At 40.8% G+C, this 27,836-nt stretch overlaps 1 protein-coding gene across 8 annotated transcripts in view; it reads left to right on the top strand.

Moving 5' to 3' along the window:
• The window catches only part of SATB1 (SATB homeobox 1), a 202,213-nt gene that overhangs the window by 113,951 nt on the left and 60,426 nt on the right, over positions 1 to 27,836 (top strand). The window contains exons 1-8 of one of the 8 annotated variants that reach the window (XM_056519944.1): positions 1,630 to 2,905; positions 5,311 to 5,392; positions 5,580 to 5,713; positions 7,982 to 8,158; positions 8,791 to 8,917; positions 9,664 to 9,787; positions 15,874 to 15,985; positions 20,004 to 20,458. In XM_056519944.1, coding sequence (XP_056375919.1) covers positions 7,987 to 8,158; positions 8,791 to 8,917; positions 9,664 to 9,787; positions 15,874 to 15,985; positions 20,004 to 20,458 — 990 coding nt within the window. In that variant the 5' untranslated portion in view covers positions 1,630 to 2,905; positions 5,311 to 5,392; positions 5,580 to 5,713; positions 7,982 to 7,986. Of the gene's footprint in view, positions 1 to 1,616; positions 2,906 to 3,065; positions 3,598 to 4,846; positions 5,198 to 5,310; positions 5,547 to 5,579; positions 5,714 to 7,344; positions 7,483 to 7,981; positions 8,159 to 8,790; positions 8,918 to 9,663; positions 9,788 to 15,873; positions 15,986 to 20,003; positions 20,459 to 27,836 lie in introns of those variants that run through there. The other 7 variants (XM_056519943.1, XM_056519939.1, XM_056519946.1 and 4 more) reach the window with 7 other exon arrangements.

The following is a 27,836-nucleotide window of genomic DNA, read 5'->3' as shown; positions in this document are numbered from 1 at the left end:
TGTATAAGGTGCATGAAGAGCAGAGTGTATAAGGTGTATGCAGTGCAGAGCTGTGTGTGTATAAGGTGCATGCAGAGCTGTGTGTGTATAAGGTGCATGCAGTGAAGAGCTGTGTATAAGGTGCATGAAGTGCAGAGCTGTGTGTATAAGGTGCATGCAGAGCAGAGCTGTGTGTATAAGGTGCATGCAGAGCAGAGCTGTGTGTATAAGGTGCATGCAGTGCAGAGCTGTGTGTATAAGGTGCATGCAGAGCCGAGCTGTGTGTGTATAAGGTGCATGCAGAGCCGAGCTGTGTGTGTATAAGGTGCATGCAGAGCCGAGCTGTGTGTGTATAAGGTGCATGCAGAGCCGAGCTGTGTGTGTATAAGGTGCATGCAGTGCAGAGCTGTGTGTGTATAAGGTGCATGCAGAGCAGAGCTGTGTGTGTGTGTGCATAAGGTGCATGCAGTGTAGAGCTGTGTATAAGGTGCATGCAGAGCAGAGCTGTGTGTGTATAAGGTGCATGCAGTGCAGAGCTGTGTGTGTATAAGGTGCATGCAGTGCAGAGCTGTGTGTGTATAAGGTGCATGCAGAGCAGAGCTGTGTGTGTATAAGGTGCATGCAGAGCCGAGCTGTGTATAAGGTGCATGCAGTGCAGAGCTGTGTGTGTAAGGTACATGCAGTGCAGAGCTGTGTGTGTATAAGGTGCATGCAGTGCAGAGCTGTGTGTGTATAAGGTGCATGCAGAGCAGAGCTGTGTGTGTATAAGGTGCATGCAGTGTAGAGCTGTGTGTATAAGGTGCATGCAGTGCAGAGCTGTGTGTGTATAAGGTGCATGCAGTGCAGAGCTGTGTGTGTGTATAAGGTGCATGCAGTGCAGAGCTGTGTGTATAAGGTGCATGAAGTGCAGAGCTGTGTGTATAAGGTGCATGAAGTGCAGAGCTGTGTGTGTATAAGGTGCATGCAGAGCTGTGTGTATAAGGTGCATGCAGTGTAGAGCTGTGTATAAGGTGCATGAAGTGCAGAGCTGTCTGTGTATAAGGTGCATGCAGTGTAGAGCTGTGTATAAGGTGCATGAAGTGTAGAGCTGTGTATAAGGTGCATGAAGTGCAGAGCTGTGTGTGTATTAGGTGCATGAAGTGCAGAGCAGAGCTGTGTGTATAAGGTGCATGCAGAGCAGAGCTGTGTGTATAAGGTGCATGAAGTGCAGAGCTGTGTGTGTATAAGGTGCATGCAGAGCAGAGTTGTGTGTATAAGGTGCATGCAGAGCAGAGCTGTGTGTATAAGGTGCATGAAGTGCAGAGCTGTGTGTATAAGGTGCATGAAGTGCAGAGCTGTGTGTATAAGGTGCATGCAGAGCAGAGCGTATAAGGTGCCGCAGGCCGCCAGATGTGCCGTCCTGCCGGAGCACAAACATCTCTATCACCTGTCACCCAGAGAGCACTACATGTAAGTGCACGGCCGCACTGATCACATGGCCATGACATCAGCAGAGGTCCTCTCCCCCAGTAGGATTGCCATCTCTCCTCCTCCTCCGGCTGCTCCTGTACGTGTGTGTCAGTGTGCAGCCGCTGCCTCCTCCGCCCTCCCCGCTCTGCTCCCTGTTATTCTGGCTATTGTGTATAATCCGCGCGCAGCCGCCTCACTCTAATCAAGAAGATTAGAGATTCCTGCGCGCCCGGAAATCCCAATTCCCCCCCTGCTCCCCCGCCCCCCCCTCGCCCCACTCCTGCCCCCCATCCTAATTACCCTCCTCCCCCTCCTCTCCAATGCCCCTTCCCCGGACTTCCCCGTCTATTCCCTGTCCCCGTCCCAGCTCTCGCAGCCCGCTGCTCTCCTCCCCCTCTCATCATGTCTCTCCTCCTCCTCTGTGTCTCTCCCAGGACGTCGGCTGATCCGGGGCCGCCAGGGAAGGGCTTGGGGCTGCAGGAAGGGAGCTGGAGCTCCGGCGGTGGCCTGGCTGCTCTTGTTTTGTATTAAAATGAGGAGGAGGAAGAAGAAGCTGCAGCAGCCAGAACCCCTTCACCTACCCGGAGAGCAGCAGTAGCGGAGAGCTCGGCGGTGGCGGCAGGAGGAGGAGGAGGAGGGATGAGTCAATACAACTAATAATTTAATGGGGACACAGCGAGGCTGAGAGACAGAAGCGAAGCAGCAGCTCTGGACACAATACACAGCAGCCCCCAGCGGAGCAGCACAACTCCCATCCTCTGCCCATTGTCACTCCACCATTGGCAGAAACTACTGAGCACTTCTTCTCCTTCAGCCTGTGATCCTCCTCCCTCCCCCTGCTCTCACTTTCCTCACTTGTCTTTTCTTCCATTTATTGTTATTATTTATTTATTTCCCCCCTCCCCTCCCCCCATCAGTGTGATCAGCTCCCACCCCTACCTCCCATCTACTTATACATACACCTGTCAACTACTCCCAGCTCCAATCTCCGGCTTATCGCACATCCTGGAAGAAACTTTGCTGCTTTTTAATTTTTTTATTTATTGAATGGACTTGGCGATAGCTCCGTGTTATCCGCCACCCCCCTCCCCTTTTCCTATACTTGATCATCTCCATCTTCTGATGTGCCCCCTGTTGTCACTATGCTGGGGCTTGATTTGATTGCAAGCTTCTCGGACTCGTCCCCTGACTGACCCAGTGACTGCTCCAGCTGCTGCTTCTTCCTCTTCTGAGCATCTCTGATCATTCATCTACTTTTGTGATCTGAACAGTTTCCTCCTCACATCAGACTTGTCCTCCCCTCGCACGTTTTGTTCATCGCTGCTCGATCTAGATTATTATTTTATTATTTATTTATATTTTTTTTTATTTTGCTCCTCCATATTGGGGAAGAACATAAACATAATCGTATAGAAGAGAGGAATCCTGGGGTGCTGCTATCGAGAGGCGAGATTTTCCTTTTATATGTTGCGGGGCGGTGAGTATTGTTCCCAGTATGTGCGGGTGTGTGTGTGTTGTTGTTGTGTTGTGTTACTGTGTAGCACTTTTGCTTCTTTGTCTCTTCAAAAGGTCAAAGGGAAATCCTGGCCGGGATTGTGGACTGGAGGCTGCAGCAGGCTTCTCGGTAACTTCCCAGGCTTCCTGTGTCTCCTGGGACTTTGGAGTGTCGTCGATGCCCTGTCACTGTTGTGTGTGTGGAGTGACAGCGACGACGTGGAAACTTTTTCCCCCCTTGGTCTCACAGTCGCTCTTTCCAGCCAGCATTTATTGATTTCCCTGATTCGCCCTTTTCCCCTTGTGACCCTTTTGTTTTATTTTATATATTTTTTTAGGATACGTGTCTTGTGTACATACAAACACGCCTCTTCTTTATATATACACAGTAGTAATTATATGATTCATCTAGACTTCAGTAGTCATTAACTCCGTGTGTCATTTCCACTTTTGACCCAGACGCCTTACAAGTCAGTGAACCCTAGACATCTTGTCTTAGATGTATGGATGACGTCCTGGGAGACTGTCCTGCAAAAGTCCTGGCAGAAATGTTTTAAATCGGGTTGGAGAAATATTAATCACTTGTTTTGGATCAGAATTGCTACTTGGGTTCTAATTCATAAACATTTCTGTTCCAACTTTTCGAAACAAAGTGTTGTAGAGCTCGACCATAATGTGCGTAACTTTTTATCTCAAACTTTTAGACCCAAAATGTATTTGCTAAGATTCTCACATTAAAATCGGAAGTAAAAAAATGTTTGCATGAATGAATTGCCGAAAATGTCATCTTCCTGTGTCTGTGGACGAATCCTGAGATGTTGTGCTCCATTCTTGTCTTGTTTTTGTTTCTGTGGGTTCTTCTTATGTTGTTGGGATCCAGGTAGATTCCTTGAGATTGAAGCTTTATAGTCGCCCCCCTCCTCCTGTCCTATTATTGCAGTGAATGGGTTAAGAAGGAAGAGGCTCTGGCTGACAGGAATAACTACAGATAATAGTCACCGCCTTGTGCTGTCATTGTGGGTGCGCTCTGCTCATCATTATTTGTAACTGAGATCTTGGTGAACTTTAGCCCTGGGCACGGTGCTTTCAATGGGGAAATTAGATGTTTTCTGGATGTTTGGTGCAGAGTTTGACGCTGATGTGGGAATTCTGCATCTCGAGGAGTAGACTGAGCTGTGTGTATGAATGCTACACCAACTAAACATGTCCCAGTAGTGAAGGGACCTCAGACACCCACATGAACTACTATAGGATTGTTACCATCGCATGTTATATTTCTAGATACATCATTGAGATATGGTGCTGATCTGACTTAGTTCATTTAGGAGATATATACTGATATCTTATAGAACTCTAATTCAATGTAAGATGTAAATTCTTAAGAATTGGTTATATGTTTTTTTTTTCTGCACATAAAGGGATAAGATACATATATCCGATTATTGGAGAAATAGTTCTTAGTGGCTCTGAAGCTGAGAAGTTGTAGTTGGACTTTCTATGGACTTGAAAGACCGATGTAGTTCTTAGGTGATACAAGGAAGTTTGGAGGTCATAGGGCTCATCACTTAGTTTCTCATGCAGTGACCAATAGGAGTTGTTCGCGGATAGAATATAGTATATTGGATATTGTATTGAAAAACGTGTTTTTTAACCATAAGAAGTTCCTTGTGTCTTGTAACTTTCTCTGACGTTCTCTTACGTTCCTTTGATAATTTTTGTGAGAGGGCCCCTGGGGACGTCCTGACAGCAGGTGCCTGTGTAGATGTGAGGTTATGGCTCGGAGTGAACGTGCTGATAGTAGTCATGAGCAGTGAAGAATTACAGACCCTAGTTAAATAGTTTCCGGGCCATCTAATCTCACAGGTGTTTGTTCTGCTTGTCCATAGAGACCTTTCTGTAAGTTATATACTTTGGACCATATACTTTTACTGTTTCACTTTGTAATTAATGAAAGACAACTTAGGTAAACTTAGATGTCATAAGTTCCTACTGTCAGCTAAAAATGTCAGATCTGATAAAATTAGAATCTAATATCCCTGGCATTAGATTCTTAGTTCTATCGATTTGCATGCCAACTAACACTGAAAGTCGTAACATAGAGATATCATAGGTTCTTGGCTCAAAACACTCTCTATCCTATACAAAACTTAAGCGAATATCGATAAGGACCAGCTTTACAGGTGTTCCTAAAGGACTGGGCTGGCTCTTGTCTTAAGGTGTACGTGCAGCAGTAAATCGCCCAGTGCTGCCTATAATTCCGGCCATGTATATCAATGTATGTTTATACAAGTTAAATTGGTTATGGCGTTTTTTTTCCCCGGCAGACAAGCATGCCTCGTTGATTTATAAATACTCGTGTTTTTTTTTTTTTTTTTTTAATTGTGCCAGGTGATCCTTAGAGGCGGGACTGAGCATGGATCATTCGAACGAGACAACTCAGGGGATAGAACATTCAGAAATGTCTAACAATGTAAGCGATCCAAAAGGTCCGCCAGCCAAAATAGCCCGCCTTGAGCAGAATGGAAGTCCTCTAGGAAGAGGAAGAATTGGAAGCACAGGAGCAAAAATGCAAGGGGTGCCACTTAGACACTCTACACCTATGATGAGGTCCGGTCACAGAAAAGGTAATATTCTTCATTTCTCATCCTCAATTTTAGGTGAAGGAGAAACTGCTGCTGAATCCTAGGATTTTTCTCCAGACCAGTTGCAACGTCTTTCCTATTAGAGTCCTTTAAATTTTTTCTGGTGTTTTTTTTTGGATTTTTGGCTTATGAAGTTGCCACTTGATCAGGTATAATACATGCTCTATTATTGTTTTAATGCTTTTATTCTTTGTTATTTACTGTTCTTTTACTTCTATTTTGTATATTACCTAGTTCAACACCGCTAAACTCGATTATGGTTATATAGTATTGTCCCGAGTCCTTACTTTTAAGCAACCTTGAGGAAATCAGGTCTCATACTTTTATTTGTTTATTTATTTAAAATAAAAACAAACAAACAAAAAAGAATTCTTTAGCTAAAGTAGATGTTTTTCTTTTTACTCCTGGAATGCACTGTGCTTTATTTTCAGACAACTGATAATTTTTGAGTACATAGTAGAAGGCAATGGAATTTCATTGTACTCCAAGTGTAACATTTATCATACAATCCTTCATTTTGCATTCAGTTTGGCGAAAACAAAGCATATATTGATCCTAAAATGAACAGACACAGCAGTTGGTATTGTTAGATCTCTATCTATTAAAATGGAAAAACAGCACTTCAGCAAATTCTTTGGCCTCTGTTCATGATTACCCTATTTATTGATTGTTTGCCAAGAATGTATGCATCTTAAGAAAGCCAGGGTAGAACAAGCATTAAAAATATAATTTATTATGGCTTTTCAAGGCGAGCGCATTAATATTGTACCAAAGAGCTGGAGAGAGGCTATAGGAGAGGACTTTCTGACGCCTGCAAACATATAAGTTCTATAAATTCCTAAATAGGAGATTTCCGCTGTCTCTGGTACTATGTGATATTTGCACAGTTCACTTTATTGCCAGGACAATTTTAAACAAGGATTCTACAGACTTGCACTGCTCCTCATGCAGACTTGTTGTTTACATAGAGTCATAAATGTTCAGCAAAAGCCCTTGCAGTGCCTTCAGGTTGAAATCATCCTGTATTTTTAGCCCTGACCAAAGCTTTCCTCTTTTTTAATGTTGGACAGTTATAAAGTTGCTGCACTGGGAGGTTGAGCCAAGTGTTAGATCAGAAGGGAAGCGGTTGTGTGACAGTTCTGCTGTATAATGCTCGTCACTTGACCAAAGGAGTTGCTGAAAGACGTCAGTGTATGTATGGGAGATATGATAGAAGATAGGTGTCGCATCCCCTCTTAGAAGTTCCGACCTCTGCTGATCAGTATACTGTTGACGAGGGAGAAATCCGATAATTGCCTTCTGCACATTTGTCAGTAAAGCTCCTAATGGCTTTGAGCTATGTCACATCTATGTATTTCTATACAATGAGTTGTAAGTTTCGAGCGCAGGGAGCCTTTGCATTGAATAGATGGTAATCTACTCCTCTGTGCCAGCAAAGAACAAATGAGTGACTTGTATAAGGTCGCAAGGAGAGTTCACATAATGAATTGAGCTCCCCTCACCCACTTCAAAGATAGAGGAATCCCCACTTAGCTACTCCTTCAGAAGAGAATAGCTACAGTCTTCCTACATGTTGAAAGAATTTTCTAGATGTTAACCTATTGCGCACCAAACTGGACCATGGAGCGCAGCAGTATAGCAAGCCCCGGATTGCGTATGTGATTTCTTTTTTTTTTTTTTTTTTTTGCAACTATGTAGCTTGTGTTTGAGATTTCTGTGATTGTCATTTATGATCTAGTTGGAACAGGCACATGTGTATGGATAGTGGTGTGGCGTCTCCTCTCTCTAAGTCTCTTGTATGACATACCTGTAGTAAGATATCCTTGAGCTAAGGGAAGGTCTGGGCTCGACTAGAGCAAGATCATTGGATGATTTATTCTATATGTATTGATAAACAAAACGATTTGTTACTTTTCAGGTGATATACCCTATTATCTGTTATGCACATGGGATACTTTGCAAAATATTTCCTTAAGGCTATCTTATTCGTAGGTTGTATCTGAGTGAAGCAAATATTTACTGTCAGAATCGTAAGGTTAATAGAATAGATTTTTTTTTTTCGTTTTCATATTGTCATATATAATTTTGGGCTTTTTTTCACCTTGATGCTGAAATTATTTTGATCGAACATCAGATACAATTTCCACCTTCAGAACATACAGTTGACACTTAGGTGGATGACATCTTTATTTTCATTCTTAGAAGTCACGCTCTTTTTTTTTTTTTCCAGTCAGTTTTCTATTCAGTTATGTCTAACTAACTAATTTAGCTTTTTGTTATTATTATTGTATGCTATTATTCTGTTGTTACTTTGTAGTTGTTATTTTGTATGTTGTTACTTAGTTGTTTACTGTTATTTTGGATGTGGTTGTGCACAGTATGGTTACTGATGAACGTTTTGTACCCCCTATCCGTAGGAAACATGCTTCCAGTTTTCTGTGTCGTGGAACATTATGAAAATTTCATTGAGTACGACTGCAAAGAAGAACACGCAGAATTTGTCCTGGTTAGGAAGGACATGCTTTTCAACCAGTTGATCGAAATGGCACTGCTCTCCCTTGGATATTCTCACAGCGCTGCTGCCCAGGCCAAAGGTGAATAGAAAAGTCATTAGAAAAAAAATACATATTTTTTCTTATCTTTTATTATTTCCATCCTGTTTTTTTTCTCTTCCTTAAATATATATATATATATATATATATATATATATATATTTGTAGCAAAATTCTAAAAAAAGATGTGGCTAGTTGTAAGGGACTTCAGATGTTATCACTGACTCATTAGCATGCCTATTGACCTTAATAATATGGTCCACTGAGAATCTAGGGAGAAATGCTGAGCATATCTGAGCAGATGGAATGCTGAGAGTCAATTTGCATTTATGACTGAATACCTAGACGTGTTTCCTTGTTCAGTTTTCAGATTTTTGCTATTATTTCGGCAGCGTCACTTGCTGCTGACTATTTTGAAAATGTTTAAAGTGTGAAATTGTTGAAGCTTTAGTTTCTCCAAATTTATGATGTGCAAATGTTAGTATTTCTTTACTTGTTAATTTATGCAGGTTAACATCTATACGTTGCTTTCTTAATCTGTTACATAGTAATATTTGCCCATTATGTATTATTGGGATGTGTTCATTTTTTTTTCCCCCCCGTTACGCTATGTTTGTATTTTCGTTCTCTTCTATGTCACTAATTGGGGCTGTCACTTTGTCCTCATGGTTTAGGGCTAATCCAGGTGGGTAAATGGAATCCAGTTCCACTCTCCTGTGTGACAGATGCTCCCGATGCAACTGTAGCAGATATGCTCCAAGACGTGTTTCATGTGGTCACCCTGAAAATACAGCTACACAGGTGAGTCTTAGCTGGAATCACAAGTGCTTCGTTCATTGGCAGCAGCAGATGTGTAATATTGCCGTATCTCTGCGTTTAATGAGGGCGGTCAGAAACCAAAAAGCAAAGTGGAAAAGAAATCTAAAGTAACATTGTCACTTTGACAATGTTTTTTTTGTTGTTTTTTTTTCTTGCTATATGTACTGAATTATATTTAGTCAATTAATTCAATACATGTATTACAAATTGGTGTTTTACATAAAATGTACTTAACAGAAAAATACTTTGCATATCCTGTACCATGCCATCTGGGTATGTTCTGCGAAAGAATGACTTCACCCTTCTTAATGTAATCTGGTATGTCATTCTTTTTTTATTTTGTTTTTATGTTTTTTTTTTTTTTTCTTTTTTTTTTTTTTTTTATACTCCAATGGCGATTGAAGGGAAAGAAAATGTTCTTAAGTCTGTTTCTCATGATCAGTTGTGAGAAGGCATTGCACCTTAAATTGTTTCACCAAGCGCATCAGAGCAGGAAGGTAGAAGTAACATGCAAAAATAGTCGCCACATGCAGCTGATGTATAATTCATGCATCAATACAGCAGATGTGTTGTATAAAGTAATTAACTAATCGGAACAATCAGGAGACCGAGAGCAATCTCCAGATGCATCTGCTTGATGCGCAAAATGAAATCTGTCTGTCTTAAAGGAATGTTCTGCAGCAGGATGCAATCTTATAATAATCCTTTCTCTAATCTGTCTCTAATAGTTGCCCTAAACTTGAAGACTTACCTCCTGAACAGTGGTCCCACATAACCGTACGCAACGCTCTGAAGGACTTACTGAAAGATATGAACCAGAGCTCACTAGCTAAGGAATGCCCTCTATCACAGGTATTGGGATTTAACATTATTGACAAGCGATAGTCTTGTCACCAGTCCAAAAAACTGGCGTGACTTGTCTGGTAATTGTATTCTGCTTTGCTGTCCCTTCCAGCACTTGTCCTTAGTGTCGTACAGCGGTTCCTAATGCATGATCTCATCTCACCTGCAGTTCCTCTCCAGCACTGTGATGTAATTGCCACTGTACACTAGTGTTACATGCTGTCCACAATAGGAGGAAAACGTCTTGTACAAATGTCTACACCCAAGCGATGAATTATGCATGCAGCTAAGGGGGGGAAAAAAGTGCGAAAAGATTCCTCTTGGGACACGGAATAATTACAAGCAACACAATTAGAATCCTGTCATATAATCTAATTAAAATATTCTAGTAATACAATTAAACCATTGAAATCTGGCATTTTAAATACTGATCTTGAAGGACTTGGTGGTGTATTTCAGCAGGGTCACTTTTGCCCTGAGAGTCACTTTTTTTTATATTGTTGCTTAGTTTTCTCATCTCCATTTATTAAATATGTTTACTAATAATTACCCTTTGTTACTTCTGGTTGGTTATGTTTTAAGACTGGTATGCATATTTTTGTTTATATTTAAACATTTTTATATTTTTGTATAACAGTTATGTTGTTGAATCTGCGCTGTTGCCCTTCTGCCATCTTTCCCTATAATCTGATGCTGCAGTATCTTGGCGTTTGGAGCTGGCACCATCAGATTTAGCATTAATATTCCGATTTAATGTGATATCTATTCTGCTCAATGGAGTATAGGGATGAATTTGGTTCTTTTATTTTGAGCCATTTTTCTTATTCACAATATAAAATTTTTCTTTTGTTTTTTCTGTTATCTTTTTTCTGAATAGCTTAACACGTCCCCATTTCATAGAGATGTATTGTTAGTGGTTTTGTCCAGTTGGTTTGCTGCACAGTTATTTTTCTTTTGCTCCAGTCTTGTGGCTTCTATTCAATAATTGTTGGACTGGAAAGAATCGAAATTCTTTTCACCGTTTTACAATCCGTTCATTTCTGCGTTTACTTCGCTGCCACGTTTGTACAGTGCACAGCCTTGTAGGTGTTCACTGTAGCTGCTACCTGCAGATAGGACGAGTTCCATCTTTTTTTTTTTTTTTTTTTATAAACACTAACACATAAAAAAAAAAAAATTAAAGAGACAACATTTCGAAAGAAAAATCCCCCTCCCCTTAACTGATTATATGCAGGTAAAATCCATTCTCATGACAAGCAAAACATATTTAAATATTTTTTTTTTCTTTTTTATTATTATTGTTACTCTTGAGTATTGGACTGATTTATAAAGGAGTATGCAAATGGTGGTCTCTTTGAATATGCGTTCATTAATATTTTCCATAATTAAAGCTCTCTTTTGATCATAATTTTTAGGTAAATGATTGAACTAGTTAAGTCTCTTAATTTCTTATTGTTTTCTATTTTTTTCAGACATAGAAGCTGTTGCTTTAAGCTAGGACCACTAATAAGGATTATTGGAAAATCCTAGAAAAAAAAAAAAAATATATATATATATATATAATTTATAGTAAATTTATAGTTTGGCTCTACTATGAATTCTTTATACTGTTTATAAGATTAGATTTTGTCTAGAAAAATTAAATTGTATAAAAATTTGGACATGGATTTAGCATCCTGTCTAATGGGGTATTTGGCCATTACTATTTGTGTAAACAAATCTGCGGTCTAGGTCTTTGGGGGTAAAATTTTAAGTATACAGTTATTAGTGTATGGAACCATTTTAAGGTTTGCAGTATTGCCAAAGTGCTGAGAAGTAATGCCATTTTTTTGTGTTTTTATCTGCCTGGATTCTTTATGGCCAGCCTTTTTACATTGCTTTGTCTTTGAGAATATGGTATTGAAAAGTGAAAAAGTGAAGTAGTAATTACTGAAGTGATTGTATGGGTTATTTATAGGGCTTATGGTCTTGTTTCATTAATAATATATGATTAGATTAAATATATTTCCCTTTAGGGATTATTGTTACCATCATCGCTTTGGACTATGTTTTGTTGAAACCCTACTATCTCATTTCAGTTGCATTTCCATTACAATACTCTTTGCAGATAGGAGCAGAACTGCCCTCTTGCTTTTGCAACCACAACATATTTAACTTGCACACCCTGTACATTGAAGCGATACATCTCTGCCTGAATTGCCTTCATCTATTCATATAGTCATCCATACATTCACTTAATGATACGTGAGGATCAGATTTCTCTTCTCTGGGAAACTTTAATGGAAGGAAAATTACAGTGCATTTTCTAAAACAGTAGGGCGATAGAATTTAGCTAGATTCTGCATTAGGTCACCAACAAACAGGTTGAACAAAAACTTTCCCCTATCTGACTGACATGTCCTATCAAAACCAATGCGGGTTAATGGAGATGGATACATAGATCTTTAACAGATATGACTTAATGGATTCATGCAGTTCCCAAGACTAGAACAATGACAAAATAAGTTGCATACATTTATACAAATCTATGTTGCTGTAACCTTTCCCAAAATAGAGAATATACCTTTTTGCACCTTAAATAGCACTAATGTATTCTGCAGTGCTCTATGCAGACTTTTCTTCTCTTTAGCTGGGACATAATCCAATAGATACACATTAGGGGCAATTTCAAAGCTAGGCAAAAATAAAGGAGACCGGAGAAAACTAACTATTCAGATCTTGGCGATTATCTGATTTGGACCCAGGACCCCAGTTGTACAAGACATCTGTGCTAACCACTGAGCCACCACACTGCCCTACATTAAACCTTTTTACAGATAGCAAACCCATATTCCCCTCATTACTATTGTAAATGGGGTTAATCATTCTTTTTTTGTTTGCCTTATTTTTTTTTTTTTTTTTACAGTTCGATATAAACATGGGAAAAGTATTATTCTAGCCAGATAAAACGTTCCTGTACACTTGCTAAGCCTGACTTTAGAACATTCATTAAAATAATGTTTGCTTTTGTATTTTACAATTACAGTCTCCTTCCCCATCAGCGGTGTAATTATTGCTGATAGGTATTTATGCTTGTTGGGGTGAGTATAGGTTTAGCTCAACTTCACTGAACAATGCCTTTTCCACCAGTCTTTAACATGGGTAACATTTACGTCTAAGTATAGGCATGTATGTGTTGAAGGAAACTAGCTCATCACATTTGTGGCTGCAATGTTATTTTTTTTATTTTTAATTTATTTTCCCCCTTCTTACTCAAACAAAGCTTTAGCCATTTTCCCCAACTTGTGGCTCTCAAGTTGAAAAATTACAACTCCCCTCAGGCCTGGATAAAAGAAAAAAAACTCCAAGAAAAGGCGCTATCCCATATAAAATAAAAGTGACTATTATATTAACATAACCGTACTTTATTAAATTAAAAGACAGTCAGCCAATACATCCATGAGCAAGACGCGTTTCGGGTATAATCTTACCCTTTTTTTAATTGCAGATGATCATGCCTAGATAGTCTTTGACTGCATGAGCATAATGGGAGTTGTGGTTTCGCAACATAAGTTAGGGAGCAATAACACTGTTTATCTTCGCCACATCTCTTCTATTACAACAGTTTTTTTCCTTTTATAGTCCAGTTTTGGACAATAAAAAATGCATGTGAACACACCCTGTATAGCAAATGCAAGGACCTAATGAATTACTCATGAGAATTAAATAAAATGATTAATATTAACAAGTAATGAACAGTACTGGGGGAGATTTATCAAAACCTGTCCAGAGGAAAAGTTGCCCAGTTGCCCAATGCAACCAATCAGATCACTTCTTTAATTTTTAACAAGGCCTTTACAAAATGAAATGAGCAGCCTGATTGGTTCCTATGGGCAACTGGGCAACTTTTCCTTTGCACAGGTTTTGATAAAGGTGCACATTTACATTGAAGGTCATGCTTTCTGCACCTTTTTTGGTCTTCTGTGTACGGCAGTCATCCCCTTGTAGCACGGCAGCTGTTGCAAAACTACAACTCTCATCATGCCCCCTGACAGCCTGCAAAACTCAGAGTTGTCGTTTTGCACCAGCAGGTTTGGGAACATTGGTATACAGCAGTGTTTCCCAACCAGGGTGCCTCCAGCTGTTGTAAAACTACAACTCCTAGCATGCCCGGACAGCCTTCGGCTGTCCGGGCATGCTAGGAGTTGTAGTTTTGCAACAGCTGGAGGCACCCTGGTTGGGAAACACTGGTATACAGCATTGACTCAATATGGCCCGTAGAATGTGTACAGTTTACACCCATGTCGTGCCGCAGCATGAAGGTTATAAAGGTGCAAATACCCTTGTGGAGACAGAACAGTGCTTGTATTGTGTGTAATATCCATAAGTCACATAGTTTGCATTCATATATGGAAACATCTACATATACAGTTTTCAAGCATTTGTTTATGGGCAATATTTCTTGACTTATTGCCCTGAGCTGTCACTGTTTGTCATACAAGGTAGTATAGTTTTTTTTTTTTTTGTTGTTTTTTTTTTTTTCTTTTACACATCCAAATAACTCCCCGGTATGAATGATCACGTGTACGTTGTAGAAATTTGTAGCCACACAGATGGGGAAAGTATCGACGCCTGTGATCCAGGAGAAATATTGCTTTTTGTAATGTCCAGATTACACTGTTTAAACAGTTTTGACATCTGTTTTAAATTTTTTTTTATTTTTTTATTTTTTTTTGGAAGGGAAGAAGTCTTTGCTAAGAACCATTTTGCAAAGTGTTCTCCATTTCAGCCTTTCTTTTACCTGTATTATGAAAGCAGATGGTCTGCATGTCTCTTGAATATTTATAACTATCGAAAACAATCTCTTGCTATTCACCCTTAGGCTTATGAGATGTCAGGACTGTTCTGGTTGGGAAAAAATCATCTTGGGTGTTTACAGAGAGAGGATTACATTAAGCTGAAATGACTATACATTTTCGAGTTTAATATTTGTCCATCAGCTGTTTAATCGTATTTAGATAATTGTGTAAATAAGTTGTTTCAGTCATTGCCCTCTCTACTTTATAGAGCTGGAAATCTTTAAACACTAGTAAACCAGATTTGTCAATATTTTCTTTTTGTTTGTTATTTATTTATTTTTGCTTCCTGAGCAGAATAATAAAAAATCCCGCAATATTCTTTGTCTGCTTGTGATGTATGACATCCGTTTTATCACAGACTGCTCCATCCATACATTATCCAGTTCAGGTTAAATACGGTGGAAAATAAGCGAAAAATAAGTTCCTGTAGCGCATAGAATGTGTTATTGAGGAGGTACTTGATTGACAGTCCTGTGCTAAGGTAAGGGGCCATAAGACACATAGGCGGCCCCTTACCTGTCCTACCGCAGACCTCCATCCCTCTGTCTCTCAGAATCCATTATCGTGTTAACTTCCCTATCACGTTCCTCTTTGTAGAATTCAATAGGAAGTGTCCATGTTTACTTTCCCAAATCCTTACTGACGCTACTTTATTGCCAATACGGCAATACTTAATTTGGAATTAATACAACCCATACAAGCCATGTATTCTATTTTAAATCTTATTCTTGGGGCAGCATTAACTCCAATGTATGAAAGGGACCTCTGTTATTTTGCAGCTGCACTAAATGATGCTTTTTACTCAACAGGATCTTTAGCCATGGACATGTGTTTTCTATGACATGGCGCAGTTATTCCTTGTTTTTGCTTTGGCTTCTACTTTCCACACACCCATTGACTTCGGTGCGTGTCAAGAAAATCCTAATGTTAAAAACACAATCAGAACAGTCTTTATTGTCTGCTATATGTGAACAAGGCCTTATGGCCCTGAATTGTAACCAGTTCATTATATTTTATTTATTTTTAGATTTTTTTTTTGTTCTTTTTACTTTGTCGTTTACTTTCATGTACTATTTAATTTTTAAATGAAAATATAAATATATAATATAATATATATTTTTTTATTTCTGTAGATCATATAAACATGTCTTTATCCTGAACATTTTTATGATTCTGCAAATTAAATGACATTTTATACTTTGACACAACTTACTCTTTAAGCCTTATGTGTTTTTTTCCCCCCTTTTCTCTCTGTAGAGTATGATTTCTTCCATTGTGAACAGCACTTACTATGCAAATGTCTCAGCAGCAAAATGTCAAGAATTTGGAAGGTGGTATAAACATTTCAAGAAGACACGAGATATGATGGGTATGTACAGAAACACGTGTAGACAGGATTTTCTTTTTTTGTTTGTTTTATGAGTTATTACTAGTTTGAGGTTAGCCATTTGAGGACTGAATGTGAAGTATAGGGTATATGCTAAAATTTGTGAGAGTTGCGTAAACACTATAAAGTACTGTCGTAGAATGCCTGATTTGTATTAAGGTGAATATGAACCATAGGTTTGGCTTAGCATGCATGTGACCTCAATGGGGAGAGGGTATTAAGCTGCCGTCAGAATCCTGTGGGGGTGGGTTGTCTCCTGTGAAAACAAAGACTCAGACATATAAAATTTCAGCATGCATGATCTTTCTTTACTCCAATGTCTACTGTGGTTAGTTGACAGATTTGGCCGACGTTCATCTAATGTGTATGAGCGTTTTAGGCTTGACTCCATGGAGAATGTTCACTGACTTATAGCTCTTGTTCTATTTTACCGTTTACTATGTAGATGTTAGTATAGTCTTGGTCCATAGCTAATACATCTGTTTTCCTAAATGTCATCTTTTATGTTTAATAAACAATGGGAAGACCATTTACATCTGTATATTTCTGGAAAGTGCTGTAAAAACAGCTGTAAATATGTACAGTGGTTTGTAAAAATACATTTGCCAGCTATTTGCTTGGTTTTTGGGGTATACACGTGTTCAATAGATTTCTGTGGCATGTAAATTATAGTCCTCTTTGTTTCAGCGTTCTCATTTCAGTGTTGCCTTTCCAGTTGATTTGGCAAAGAGTAAAGTACTGAAATTGTCATTGCTTCGAGCAAATAAACTGCACGGCAATTGTAGAATTTACTAGTCCTTATAAGTGGTTTAAACTAGAGCCTAACTAGTTCCTTTGGAGGAATATAAGACAGTTCATGCCTCATATTCTGTTAATGGCAAATAAAAGTTATTACTTCAGCAAGTTTGACATAACAATTATTTAGCATAAACCCCCATCATTTTGGGATTCTTTGTTAAATTAGATATTAGTACTAAAAATATAATTGTGTAAACTGTAGGAATCACCACAGCAGATCTATCAGTGATTTCTACCATACCACAAACTCCACTATGGGAAAATGTTATTGATACTCTGCAGTTCCTCCCAAGTATGGAAGACTTTTGACCTGTCAAGTATTCTCCTCAGTGGGTGTCAGACTCCCATGATGGGTAGATCAAGAGCATTATAAAATCCTCATAACACATAGGGAATATGCCACTATGTTTTACTACCACAAACTGCTGTTATGACTGGATAGGGGAAAGCCTGCTGATTCTGATTATATATGTATTGTCCTCACTAGCATTCTTCTGCAGCCAGCCTTTAAAAAGGGCCCATGTGCTGATGATCGTAGTAGTCCTCTCCATTATATTGCTTGGAACTTAGTAATACATTTTTATACAGCACACTGGCCTTTGGAGAAAGCCAGTGAGTACCAGAAAAAAATATTGGATTTGGCATTCCTTCACCTATCCAACTGTTTGTCATAGGAAAACACCAAATTCCATTTTAAGGAAGTTCTGCAAGTACGTGGCCCATTTTTCATTCATCTAAATGGTGCCAAGATCTGCCCCTCAAAAAAGGGTACAGAACTTGCAGTTTGCAAGGAGTGGGCTGGTGCACATGGGTGTCATTCAAGATCTATATTGTTTATTTAACTTTACACTGTCTTGTGACATTGGAGTGTTGTGGACTTTTGCATGTTGTGTGGATTGAGGATTCATCCCACAAGGCACCCCTTCCTCATTTAGAACAGGAGTGGGATACCATTATTCCTATTGAATGCGAGATCAACCCCCTGCATACTAGCCATTATAGAGGTGTCACCACCTGGACCTCTACGATAAGCATCTTGCATGGCTTTACTGGAAAGGCTCTCTTATAGGTTGTTCCATATACGTACAAAGCATTTATAAACATAGATAAGTTGAACAAGGTTGTGCACATTATTTTGTGCAACATCTAGGGGGAGATTTATCATTGCTTTTAGAAAAAAAAATTTGTCTATGTTTTGGCGCAGTTCAGGTGCAAGTAGCATATTTTGAGACTTTTTGCACCTTTTGATATAGACAGTTTCACTCTTTTTGCCTACCCGTAGAATTTTTTCTTTTTGACCGTGCAGTGTTCAAATATTTGTCATTTGCGACTTTTGTCAAAAGTCGCTATTTTGTGCGCAACTGTACTTTTTTAGGCGCAAAGCTACACCACCTACCAGTAGGTATGAGAATAATTTCTACCTTCCACAGTTCAACCTTTAACCTCTTGTGGACGAAAGCGTCCCACTCCCCTTCTATGACACGCGCTCAGGAGCTGAGCGCAAATCATAGCTGGGTGGTCCTGGCGGCTATCTGCCACCAGGACCCATCTCAAATGCCAGACATCTACGATCACGGTGATGCCCAGCTTTAACCCCTTAGACACCGCAATCAAATTTGATTGTAGCATCTAAAATGCAAGTAAAAATGTCCCGGCAGCTCTGTGATAATAAGTAAAAACATCTAACCTGCCAAATTCAGTACCCGGGGAAAGTGTCTACTTCCCTCCCTCACAAGCGTCTAGAATAAGTGTATGTGGTAGAGCTTTTCCCACCACAGCAGAGCTGTGCAAAATTCATCATCCTGCTGCACCCTTTTGATAAATAAGATACACACTAGTCAAACCCACCAACCAAATAAACGTGGGAAAATAGCTCTACCATAGACATTCTTTGATAAATATGGGCCCTAGTCTTTAAAAGTCCTCCAAATCATATGTCCCTTTAATAAAATACTATCTCTGATAGAAAAATAGCAGATCACCGCACTATTCTATACACTTCATTCAGACACTGTTTCAAAACCATAACGCAGGTAATATCCAATATGCTGTAATCCCGTCTCCTTACCGGTATGTAGTGCTTCTACGTAATGCAGTAAGTATCACAATAAGCAGAGTCAAAGAAAGGAAAAAGTACGGAGCACTGACCGGTTAAACTTGCAGAAGGAATCTCTTTATTTTCTTCAACGGGTACAACATGTGCGGGGGAGCGGACTGCCAGGCAGTCCGCTCCCCCCGCACATGTTGTACCTGTTGAAGAAAATAAAGAGAATCCTACTGCAAGTTTAACCGGTCAGTGCTCCGTACTTTTTCCTTTCTTTGACTCTCCCTCTAATAAAATCATGTTATCTTTATGATAAGGCAGGGATCTGGGATCTGTTTATGATCCCTGTGTGTTACTCTGTTGTGGTCATATGCATCACTGCCTATGAGAATTAGTATGATATCTAGCACTGCCCGATACATGTTTGTTGACACAGTATAAATATGAAGCTATGGGAGCTTCGCTATGTCTGTATGTTAAGCAATTATTTATTATTATGTTTTTTTTCTATCTAATAAGGCTTGAACTTTGCCTCCAAAACTATCCCAAAGCAGAATTAATCAGATATGCTGCTCAATGCCAAAGTCTATTTTCAACCTGGCTCCTCATTTATTTGAACTTTTCAGATGCAAGGTCAGAGCCGTATTAATTCAATGACCATGCGGCCATTAAAAAAAAAAAAATAATTTCTCCTAATGTGCCAGATGCCAAATTTAAATCATATTTTTGGCCAATATAATGCAGCGTAATATGTTGATCATGTCGAGAGTCATATGTCACCGGAATGGCTTGGGTATCGTTTGTTCTATAATTATCCACCCAGCTTTGGTATAGTTTTACAATTCTACTTCTGTTTTACTATATGAGGAGAATGGTATTTGCTACTGTGTGATACAAGTGTGAGGGAGAATAACTGCAGTAGGCCTCGTGGTAAAACTCTGTTGTGGTCACGTTGTGATAGGTTCATGGCCTCAACAATCCGGTTTTTCTTATTTATGATCAGATTAAATTAAATAGAATATATATACATAAAATATAATATCCCTTTTGAAGTAAACAGAAATCTAGATCTTCCACAATATTTTTGTATCCTATTTTGTAATTATTTAGCATGTATTAATATATTGTTTTTCTTTTTTTTCTTTTTTTTTTTTATAGTTGACATGGAAGACCTGTCTGAAATATCTCAACAAAACACAAATCATGTGAACTATGGTCAGCAGCCTGTTCCCGGTAATACCCCCGAAAAGCCTTCATCTCCTGGACAGCATTCTCTCAGCGGTCAGACACCTGTGCGGACGCCGCTTCCCAACCTGCACCCAGGACTTGTATCTACACCTATTAGCCCTCAGTTAGTAAATCAGCAGCTGGTGATGGCTCAGTTATTGAACCAGCAATACGCAGTGAATAGACTATTAGCCCAGCAGTCCTTAAACCAACAGTACTTGAACCACCCTCCTCCTGTCAGTAGATCTATCAACAAGCCTATGGAGCAACAAGTCTCGCCCAACACGGAGGTGTCTTCCGATATCTATCAGTGGGTACGTGACGAATTGAAACGAGCAGGAATCTCCCAGGCAGTATTTGCACGTGTGGCTTTCAACAGAACTCAGGTAAATATACTGATGTTAATGTAACATTTAATGTTCAGTACTGTGGCCCGATCAGTAATGCCTAGAATAAATATTAGGCTCCAATAGATAACATCAGTAGAGTGTCTGCTCTTACCTTTCCGCCTCCTATCTGTCTGCAGTTTGCTTTCCTAGCCGATAAACAGATGCATAGAATATATGGCTGCTTGAGATGAGGTATACGATTAGATAAAATGAGTTGTGCATTTAGCATTGCTACTGCATAAGCATTTTGATAATTCTGCGTTGTAGAAGTAGTTATGACTCTGAAGTAGTCGCAGGAGTGTTTTCCTAACAGTAGCCAGGATCTTATTTACATTAGTCTCACAATGCAGGGTTAAAGACTATGTATTTTGGTTATAAAATATAATAATAAAAAAAAATAAAAATAAAAAATATCAACAAAGTTTTATGTGTACAATTCCAATAGAGAGCTGTGTGTTTCCAAGGTAACAGACAACAAACAAACCATGTGTAGTCTGATCCTGCAGTCCTGCCCCCTTTACTCCTTCTTAGGAAGCAAAGCAGGTATAGCTGCAGTATCAAGCTGCACAGGGTTAGGGTGGGTTCAAACTACGTTTTCTCCCATACGGGAGCGCATACGGCAGGGGGGAGCTAAAACCTTGCGCTCCCGTATGCCTTCGTATGCGCTCCCGTGTGTCATTAATTTCAATGAGCCGGCCGGAGTGAAACGTTCGGTCCGGTCGGCTCATTTTTGCGCCGTATGCGCTTTTCCCCCGGACCTAAAACTGTGGTCAACCACGGTTTGAGGTCCGGTCATAAAAGCGCATACGGCGCAAAAATGAGCCGACCAGACCGAACGTTTCACTCCGGCCGGCTCATTGAAATGAATGACACACGGGAGCGCATACGAAGGCATACGGGAGCGCGAGATTTTAGCTCCCCCCTGCCGTATGCGCTCCCGTATGAGAGAAAACGTAGTGTGAACCCAGCCTTAGTTTGTATATTATAACGAAGGAGACACACAGCACTAAAAAAAAGAGCTGTATGCATTCAGCTGTAGGATATATGTAATGGAGATTATGTGCACTTTTTTTTCAAATGCATTGAAATAATACAAGCATGTTGTGGTCACATTGTACTATGTATAAGCAGTGTTTGTCAACCAGTGTGCCTCCAGCTGTTGCGAAACTACAACTCCCAGCGTGTTAGGACAGCTAAAGGCATTGTTTGCATACTGGGAGTAGTAGTTTTGCAACAGCTGGAGGTGCACTGGTTGAGAAATACTGTTGTAAAGTGTTAATGTGCATTTAAGAAGAATTAAAATAAGGTTATATGAAACAAAAAAAGTGGTAGAGTTCCAGCACATTAAGAACATGACATGCTCATGGTCTGTCATGTGGTATTGCACTTGAGAATGCGGCATGGCTACGAAGAGTTAAAAATGTGCCACATTTATTGGATTTGGGACTATTCATTGTCCAAATATTGGTGTAGCTGTTCACCAGCCATGAGGCAGCAAAAATACAAGATAGATTTTTTTAATATACCCAGCTATGCCACCTGCATTTGTTATATACCGGTAGTGTGCATCATCCATTTCATTCTTAAAGACTATGGTCACGTTTGAAAGCATTTTTTTTTTTTTTTTTTTTTTATTATTATTATTTTTGCTTTGTAATTATTATGGTTCAAAAAAACCAAAAAAAAAAAAAAAATTCTCTTGTATCTCCTCCTTGGTTTCAAACATAATGCTGTGTCCTGTTCTCAGCCTGAACGGCTTCTCTCCTAAACAGTCTTGTAAATTGATTTATTACCAGATCAAAGGTCACCTTTAAGAGATAGGAGCTGTAAACAACCCGCCAGGCTGCTCCTTTGATGAGAATTTACTGTGTGAAACGGCATTACTATACGTGAAAACACGGAGGCAGTAGAAGTGGCACCTACCTCCATTTTTTTTTATACAGACCTATGGAAAATAATAAGAGCAAAGCAAACAAAATGTTTCTCAAATGTGTCCACAGCCTTGACATTTGGGCATTTTCCTGCATTATTCTTCTGTTTTGCAGCTGTTTAGTAAATGTTGAGACACGTGAGGTGTAATGCATGCACTTAAGATGGGGTCCAGTGCAAGGAGCACTGTAGAGTATAGGAAAAGGTAGGAATGAAGAAACATTGGGGGACATTTATCAATGTTTGCTTATATATTCCTTTTTTTAGTTATTTTTTTTCTTACATTTGTTTTGCTTGTGTGCGACTTATTTATCAACTGCTTTCAGCCTGTTGATACATTTCTTTTACGTAAGCAATTTTTTTTTTTTTTTTTGCTTTGGTAGTGTCTTTTTCTGCTCCATGTCTGAGCTGGAGTAAATTTAGTAGCTTTTTCCATGCAATGCGACTTTTTTGCGACTTTCGCACTTGATAAATCTCTTGATAAATCCAATTTTGCTTCGGTAAGCAAGATTTTTATTGTTTGCTTAGGGCACTGAACATGCAAAAAGTCGCAGAAAAAAGAGAGTAGTCGCACGTGCGACTTTTTTGCGACAATTTTAAGCAAAACAAACCTACTACCGTATTTTTCGCCATATAAGTCGGTGCGTCTTATACGGCGAATACACCCCTATCGCGGCGGTCCCTGCGGCCATCAACGGCCGGGACCCGCGGCTAATACAGGACGTCACCGATCGCGGTGATGCCCTGTATTAACCCTTCAGACGCGGCGATCGAAGCTGACCGCCGCGTCTGAAGGAAAAGTGACACTAACCCGGCTGTTCAGTCGGGCTGTTCGGGACCGCCGCAATTTCACCGCGGCGGTCCCGAACAGCCCGACTGAATAGCCGGGTTAGTGCTTACAGGACACCGGGGGGGACCTTACCTGCCTCCTTGGTGTCTTCTCAGTTCAGGGGTCCCCTGTATGGCCGGCGCTCTCCTTCCTCGTCATCGCGTACGTGCGTTACGATGTGGCGACGGAGAGCGAGGATACCCGACTGGCAGCAGAAACATTCCAGAGCGACGGGGACGCTGCGACAGCGATGGAGCGACATCCAGGGCAGCGGTGACGGGTCCGGAGCGGCGGGGACGCGTGAGTGTTACCTCCTATGCAGTGTTCTTCAATCTGCGGACCTCCAGATGTTGCAAAACTACAACTCCCAGCATGCCCGGACAGCCAACGGCTGTCCGGGCATGCTGGGAGTTGTAGTTTTGCAACATCTGGAAGTCCGCAGGTTGAAGACCACTATTGGGTTAAAAATCTTTATTTTTTTAGATTTTGCACCTATAAATTGGGTGCGTCTTATACGCCGGTGCGTCCTATAGGGCGAAAAATACGGTAAATGCTTTGATAAATGTCCCCCAATGTTACTAAAATAGCCACACAGTGACAACTGTCCTCTAAGCATTATAGTCTGGAAAGGCTTTAGGTGTTGTGAAAATTGTCCGATTTTGACTCTGAGCAGCCCCTTCCCCACATGCATAGACTTCAGCATCAATGACTACAAACAGATGCGTGGTTACATATAGTATATATACACCTTCGTGAGTCTCAGCTGAGCTTTCAGAGAATGTGTTCTTCTTATCTCCTATCAGTGTGTGTGTTTATGTTTTCGATGTTGATGTTGTTATTGTTTTTATGTATTTTTTTAGATAGTGTATGGAACCAATGTCTCCTAGATTATCGTTGATTTGTTGCTTTGTACCCTGTGCGCTGTTCTCTTGTGTCTGTTTTGGTAAATATATGTATGAATTAGGCTCCATTCACATGACGTTTTTGCTCCACACCTGGCATATACATTTTTGTTGAAAACTCGATGCAAACTTACAGCCTAATAGAGTATGTTTTGTCTGCTGTATGTTTATATACCTTTTTTTATTTTAAAGTTTGCCAAAATGTGTACTACCAAGTCTTTTCATGCTTATAAAACAGTATGTTTGGCCTATATGCTGTCTTTAATATTAAAGGGGTTATACAGGAAAAAAAATGTTTTTATATCAACTGGCTCAAGAAAGTTAAACAGATTTGTAAATTACTTCTATTAAAAAAATCTTAATCCTTCCAATAATTATCAGCTGCTGAAGTTGAGTTGTTCTTTTCTGTTTGGCAACAGTGCTCTCTGCTGACATCTCTGCTTATCTCGGGAACTGCACAGAGTAGAAGAAGTTTGCTATGGGGATTGGCTTCTAAACTGGGCGATTCCCGAGACATGTGTCATCAGAGATTACTTAGACAGAAAAGAACAACTCAACTTCAGGAGCTCATAACTACTGAAAGGAATAAGATTTTTTTAATAGAAGTAATTTACAAATCTGTTTAACTTTCTGGAGCCAGTTGATATATACCCAAATTTTTTTTTTCCTGGATAACCCCTTTAATATTATTATTATTACTTTGAAGTCTATGAAAAATGTATGCAAACGTAGAACAAAATATTTGCATGTGCTTAATGTATAAGTTTTACTAGAGGAAGAAGAAACCTTTTACAGTGAAAGGAACAAGCATGGCTGCAAACAGCTTCTTATGTATGTGCACACAGCTTAATTTTTATGTGTGCATTAAAGAAATGTAAACGAATAATTAAAAGAGCATCCATTTTTACATTAAAAAAAAAATACATTTAGCCGATACATTTGACATATACAAAAATCATGGTGTGAATGGGGCTTTAGACGTGTTGGAATACTGTATTTTTCGTCATATAAGACGCACCTAATGTTATAGGATAAAAATCTAGAAAATAAAGATTCTGAACCAAATACAATGTAAAGTATAGGACAGTGATCTTCCTTCAACCTGCGGACCTCCAGATGTTGCAAAACTACAACTCCCAGCATGCCCGGACAGCCGTTGGCTGTCCGGGCATGCTGGGAGTTGTAGTTTTGCAACATCTGGTGGTCCGCAGGTTGAAGACCACTGGTATAGGAAGTAATTCTCACGTGTCCCCGCCGCTCCGGACCCTTCACCGCTCGTCACCCTGGATGTCGCCCTTCATCGCTGTCCCCGTCGCTCCAGAATGTCTCTACTGCCCGGTATCCTTGCTCTCCTTTGCCGCCATCACGCCGCTACGCACGCCGTTCCTATTGGATGACGGGGCAGCGTGCGCGACAACGTGATGACGACGAAGGAGAGCGCCGGCCATGCAGGGGATCCCGGCACGGAGCAGACACAGAGGAGGCTGGTAAGGTCCCTCTCGGTGTCCTGTAAGCTGTTCGGGACGCAGAGATTTCACCGCGGCGGTCCCAAACAGCCCGACTGAACAGCCGGGTTAGTGTTATTTTCGCTTCAGACGCGGCGGTCAGCTTTGATCGCTGCGTCTGAAGGGTTAATACAGGGCATCGCCACGATCGGTGATGTCCTGTATTAGCCGCGGGTCCCGGCCGTTGGTGGCCGCAGGGACCGCCGCGATAGGACAGGTATTTGCCGTATAAGACGCATAAGAAAAAGTGCGTCTTATACGGCGAAAAAAACGGTACTTCAAATTCTGCCTTGTACAGTTTCTTCATTATTCTGCCTGGAAATGTATGAATAAGCGTGCAAATAGATGTTACCTTTTTCCTTGCCAGTAGTGTGTATCTACACAGGTAGCACTGATAAGACACAATAGATATGAACACTCTTTTGAGAAAGAGATCTGCACAGTACAGAGGTATAAGCAAAGATCTTCTGGAATTATAGGTTTTTAGTTGGATTTTATACTGTTAAGAAGTGTTCATCCCATTGTACAATGCACTTAGAAAGCCTTTAGACCAATAAAAATTCAAGTTTGCCCCCATCATTCTGTTCTCAGTACTCCATAATGATAAAGTGAAAACAGAATGTTAGAAATCTTTGCTAATTTATTGAAAAGGAAAAACTAAAATAATACATTTACATACCGTATATACTCGAGTATAAGCCGAGTTTTTCAGCACGATTTTTCGTGCTGAAAACACCCCCCTCGGCTTATACTCGAGTGAACTCCCCCACCCGCAGTGGTCTTCAACCTGCGGACCTCCAGAGGTTTCAAAACTACAACTCCCAGCAAGCCCGGGCAGCCATCGGCTGTCCGGGCTTGCTGGGAGTTGTAGTTTTGAAACCTCCGGAGGTCCGCAGGTTGAAGACCACTGCGGCCTTCAACATCATCCAGCCTCCTCTCACCCCCTTTAGTTCTGAGTACTCACCTCCGCTCGGCGCTGGTCCGGTCCTGCAGGGCTGTCCGGTGAGGAGGTGGTCCGGTGGGATACTGGTTCCGGGCTGCTATCTTCACCGGGGAGGCCTCTTCTAAGCGCTTCGGGCCCGGCCTCAGAATAGTCACGTTGCCGTGACAACGACGCAGAGGTGCGTTCATTGCCAACGTACTTCTGCGTCATTGTCAAGGCAACGCCTCTATTCCGGGCCGGAAGTGCGGAGAAGAGGCGCCCCCGGTGAAGATAGCAGCCCGGACCACCTCCTCACCGGACCACCTCCTCACCGGACAGCCCTGCAGGACCGGACCAGCGCCGAGCGGAGGTGAGTACTCAGAACTAAAGGGGGTGAGAGGGGGCTGGATGATGTTGAAGGCCGCAGTGGTCTTCAACCTGCGGACCTCCGGAGGTTTCAAAACTACAACTCCCAGCAAGCCCGGACAGCCGATGGCTGCCCGGGCTTGCTGGGAGTTGTAGTTTTGAAACCTCTGGAGGTCCGCAGGTTGAAGACCACTGAGGGCGAATGATGAGAAGAGGATGATGAAGGGGGGGTGTGGGGATGATGAAGGGGGGTGGGGATGATGAAGGGGGGGGTGTGGGATGATTACAAGAGGATGATGAAGGGGAGATGTGTGGGATGATAAGGGGATGATGAAGGGGGGATGTGTGGGATGATAAGGGGATGATGAAGGGGGGATGATAAGGGGATGATGAAGGGGGGATGTGTGGGATGATGACAAGGGGATGATGATGAGGATGTTAATGACGGGTCTGGATGATGACAGGGGGGGGATGAGGTATTTCCCACCCTAGGCTTATACTCGAGTCAATAACTTTTCCTGGGATTTTGGGTTGAAATTAGGGGTCTCGGCTTATACTCGGGTCGGCTTATACTCGAGTATATACGGTAAGTATTCAGACCGCTTCTTAGCACTTAGTTGAAGCACCTTTGGCAGTGCTTACAGCCTCCAGTCTTCTTGGTTATGCTGCCATAGTTGGCACGCCTGGATTTGGGGATTTGCTGCCATTCTTCTCTGGAGATCTATTTTCTGGGCTCTCAGGATATTTTTTATATGGGCTTAAGTCGGGTCTCTGGCTGGGCCACTCAAGGACATTTACAGAGTTGTCCCTAAACCCCTCCTGTCTTGTCTTGGCTATGTGTTAGGGACATTGTCTTGTTGAAAGGCAAACCCTCTGAGCACTCTGGATGAGGTTTTCATTAAGAATATCTCTGTACTTTGCT

The sequence above is a fragment of the Hyla sarda genome, chromosome 5, assembly GCF_029499605.1.
Source record: "Hyla sarda isolate aHylSar1 chromosome 5, aHylSar1.hap1, whole genome shotgun sequence".
Classification (NCBI taxonomy): domain Eukaryota; kingdom Metazoa; phylum Chordata; class Amphibia; order Anura; family Hylidae; genus Hyla; species Hyla sarda.
The sequence above is the reverse complement of the archived record's forward strand: the minus strand, read 5'-3'. Positions and strand labels throughout refer to the sequence as shown.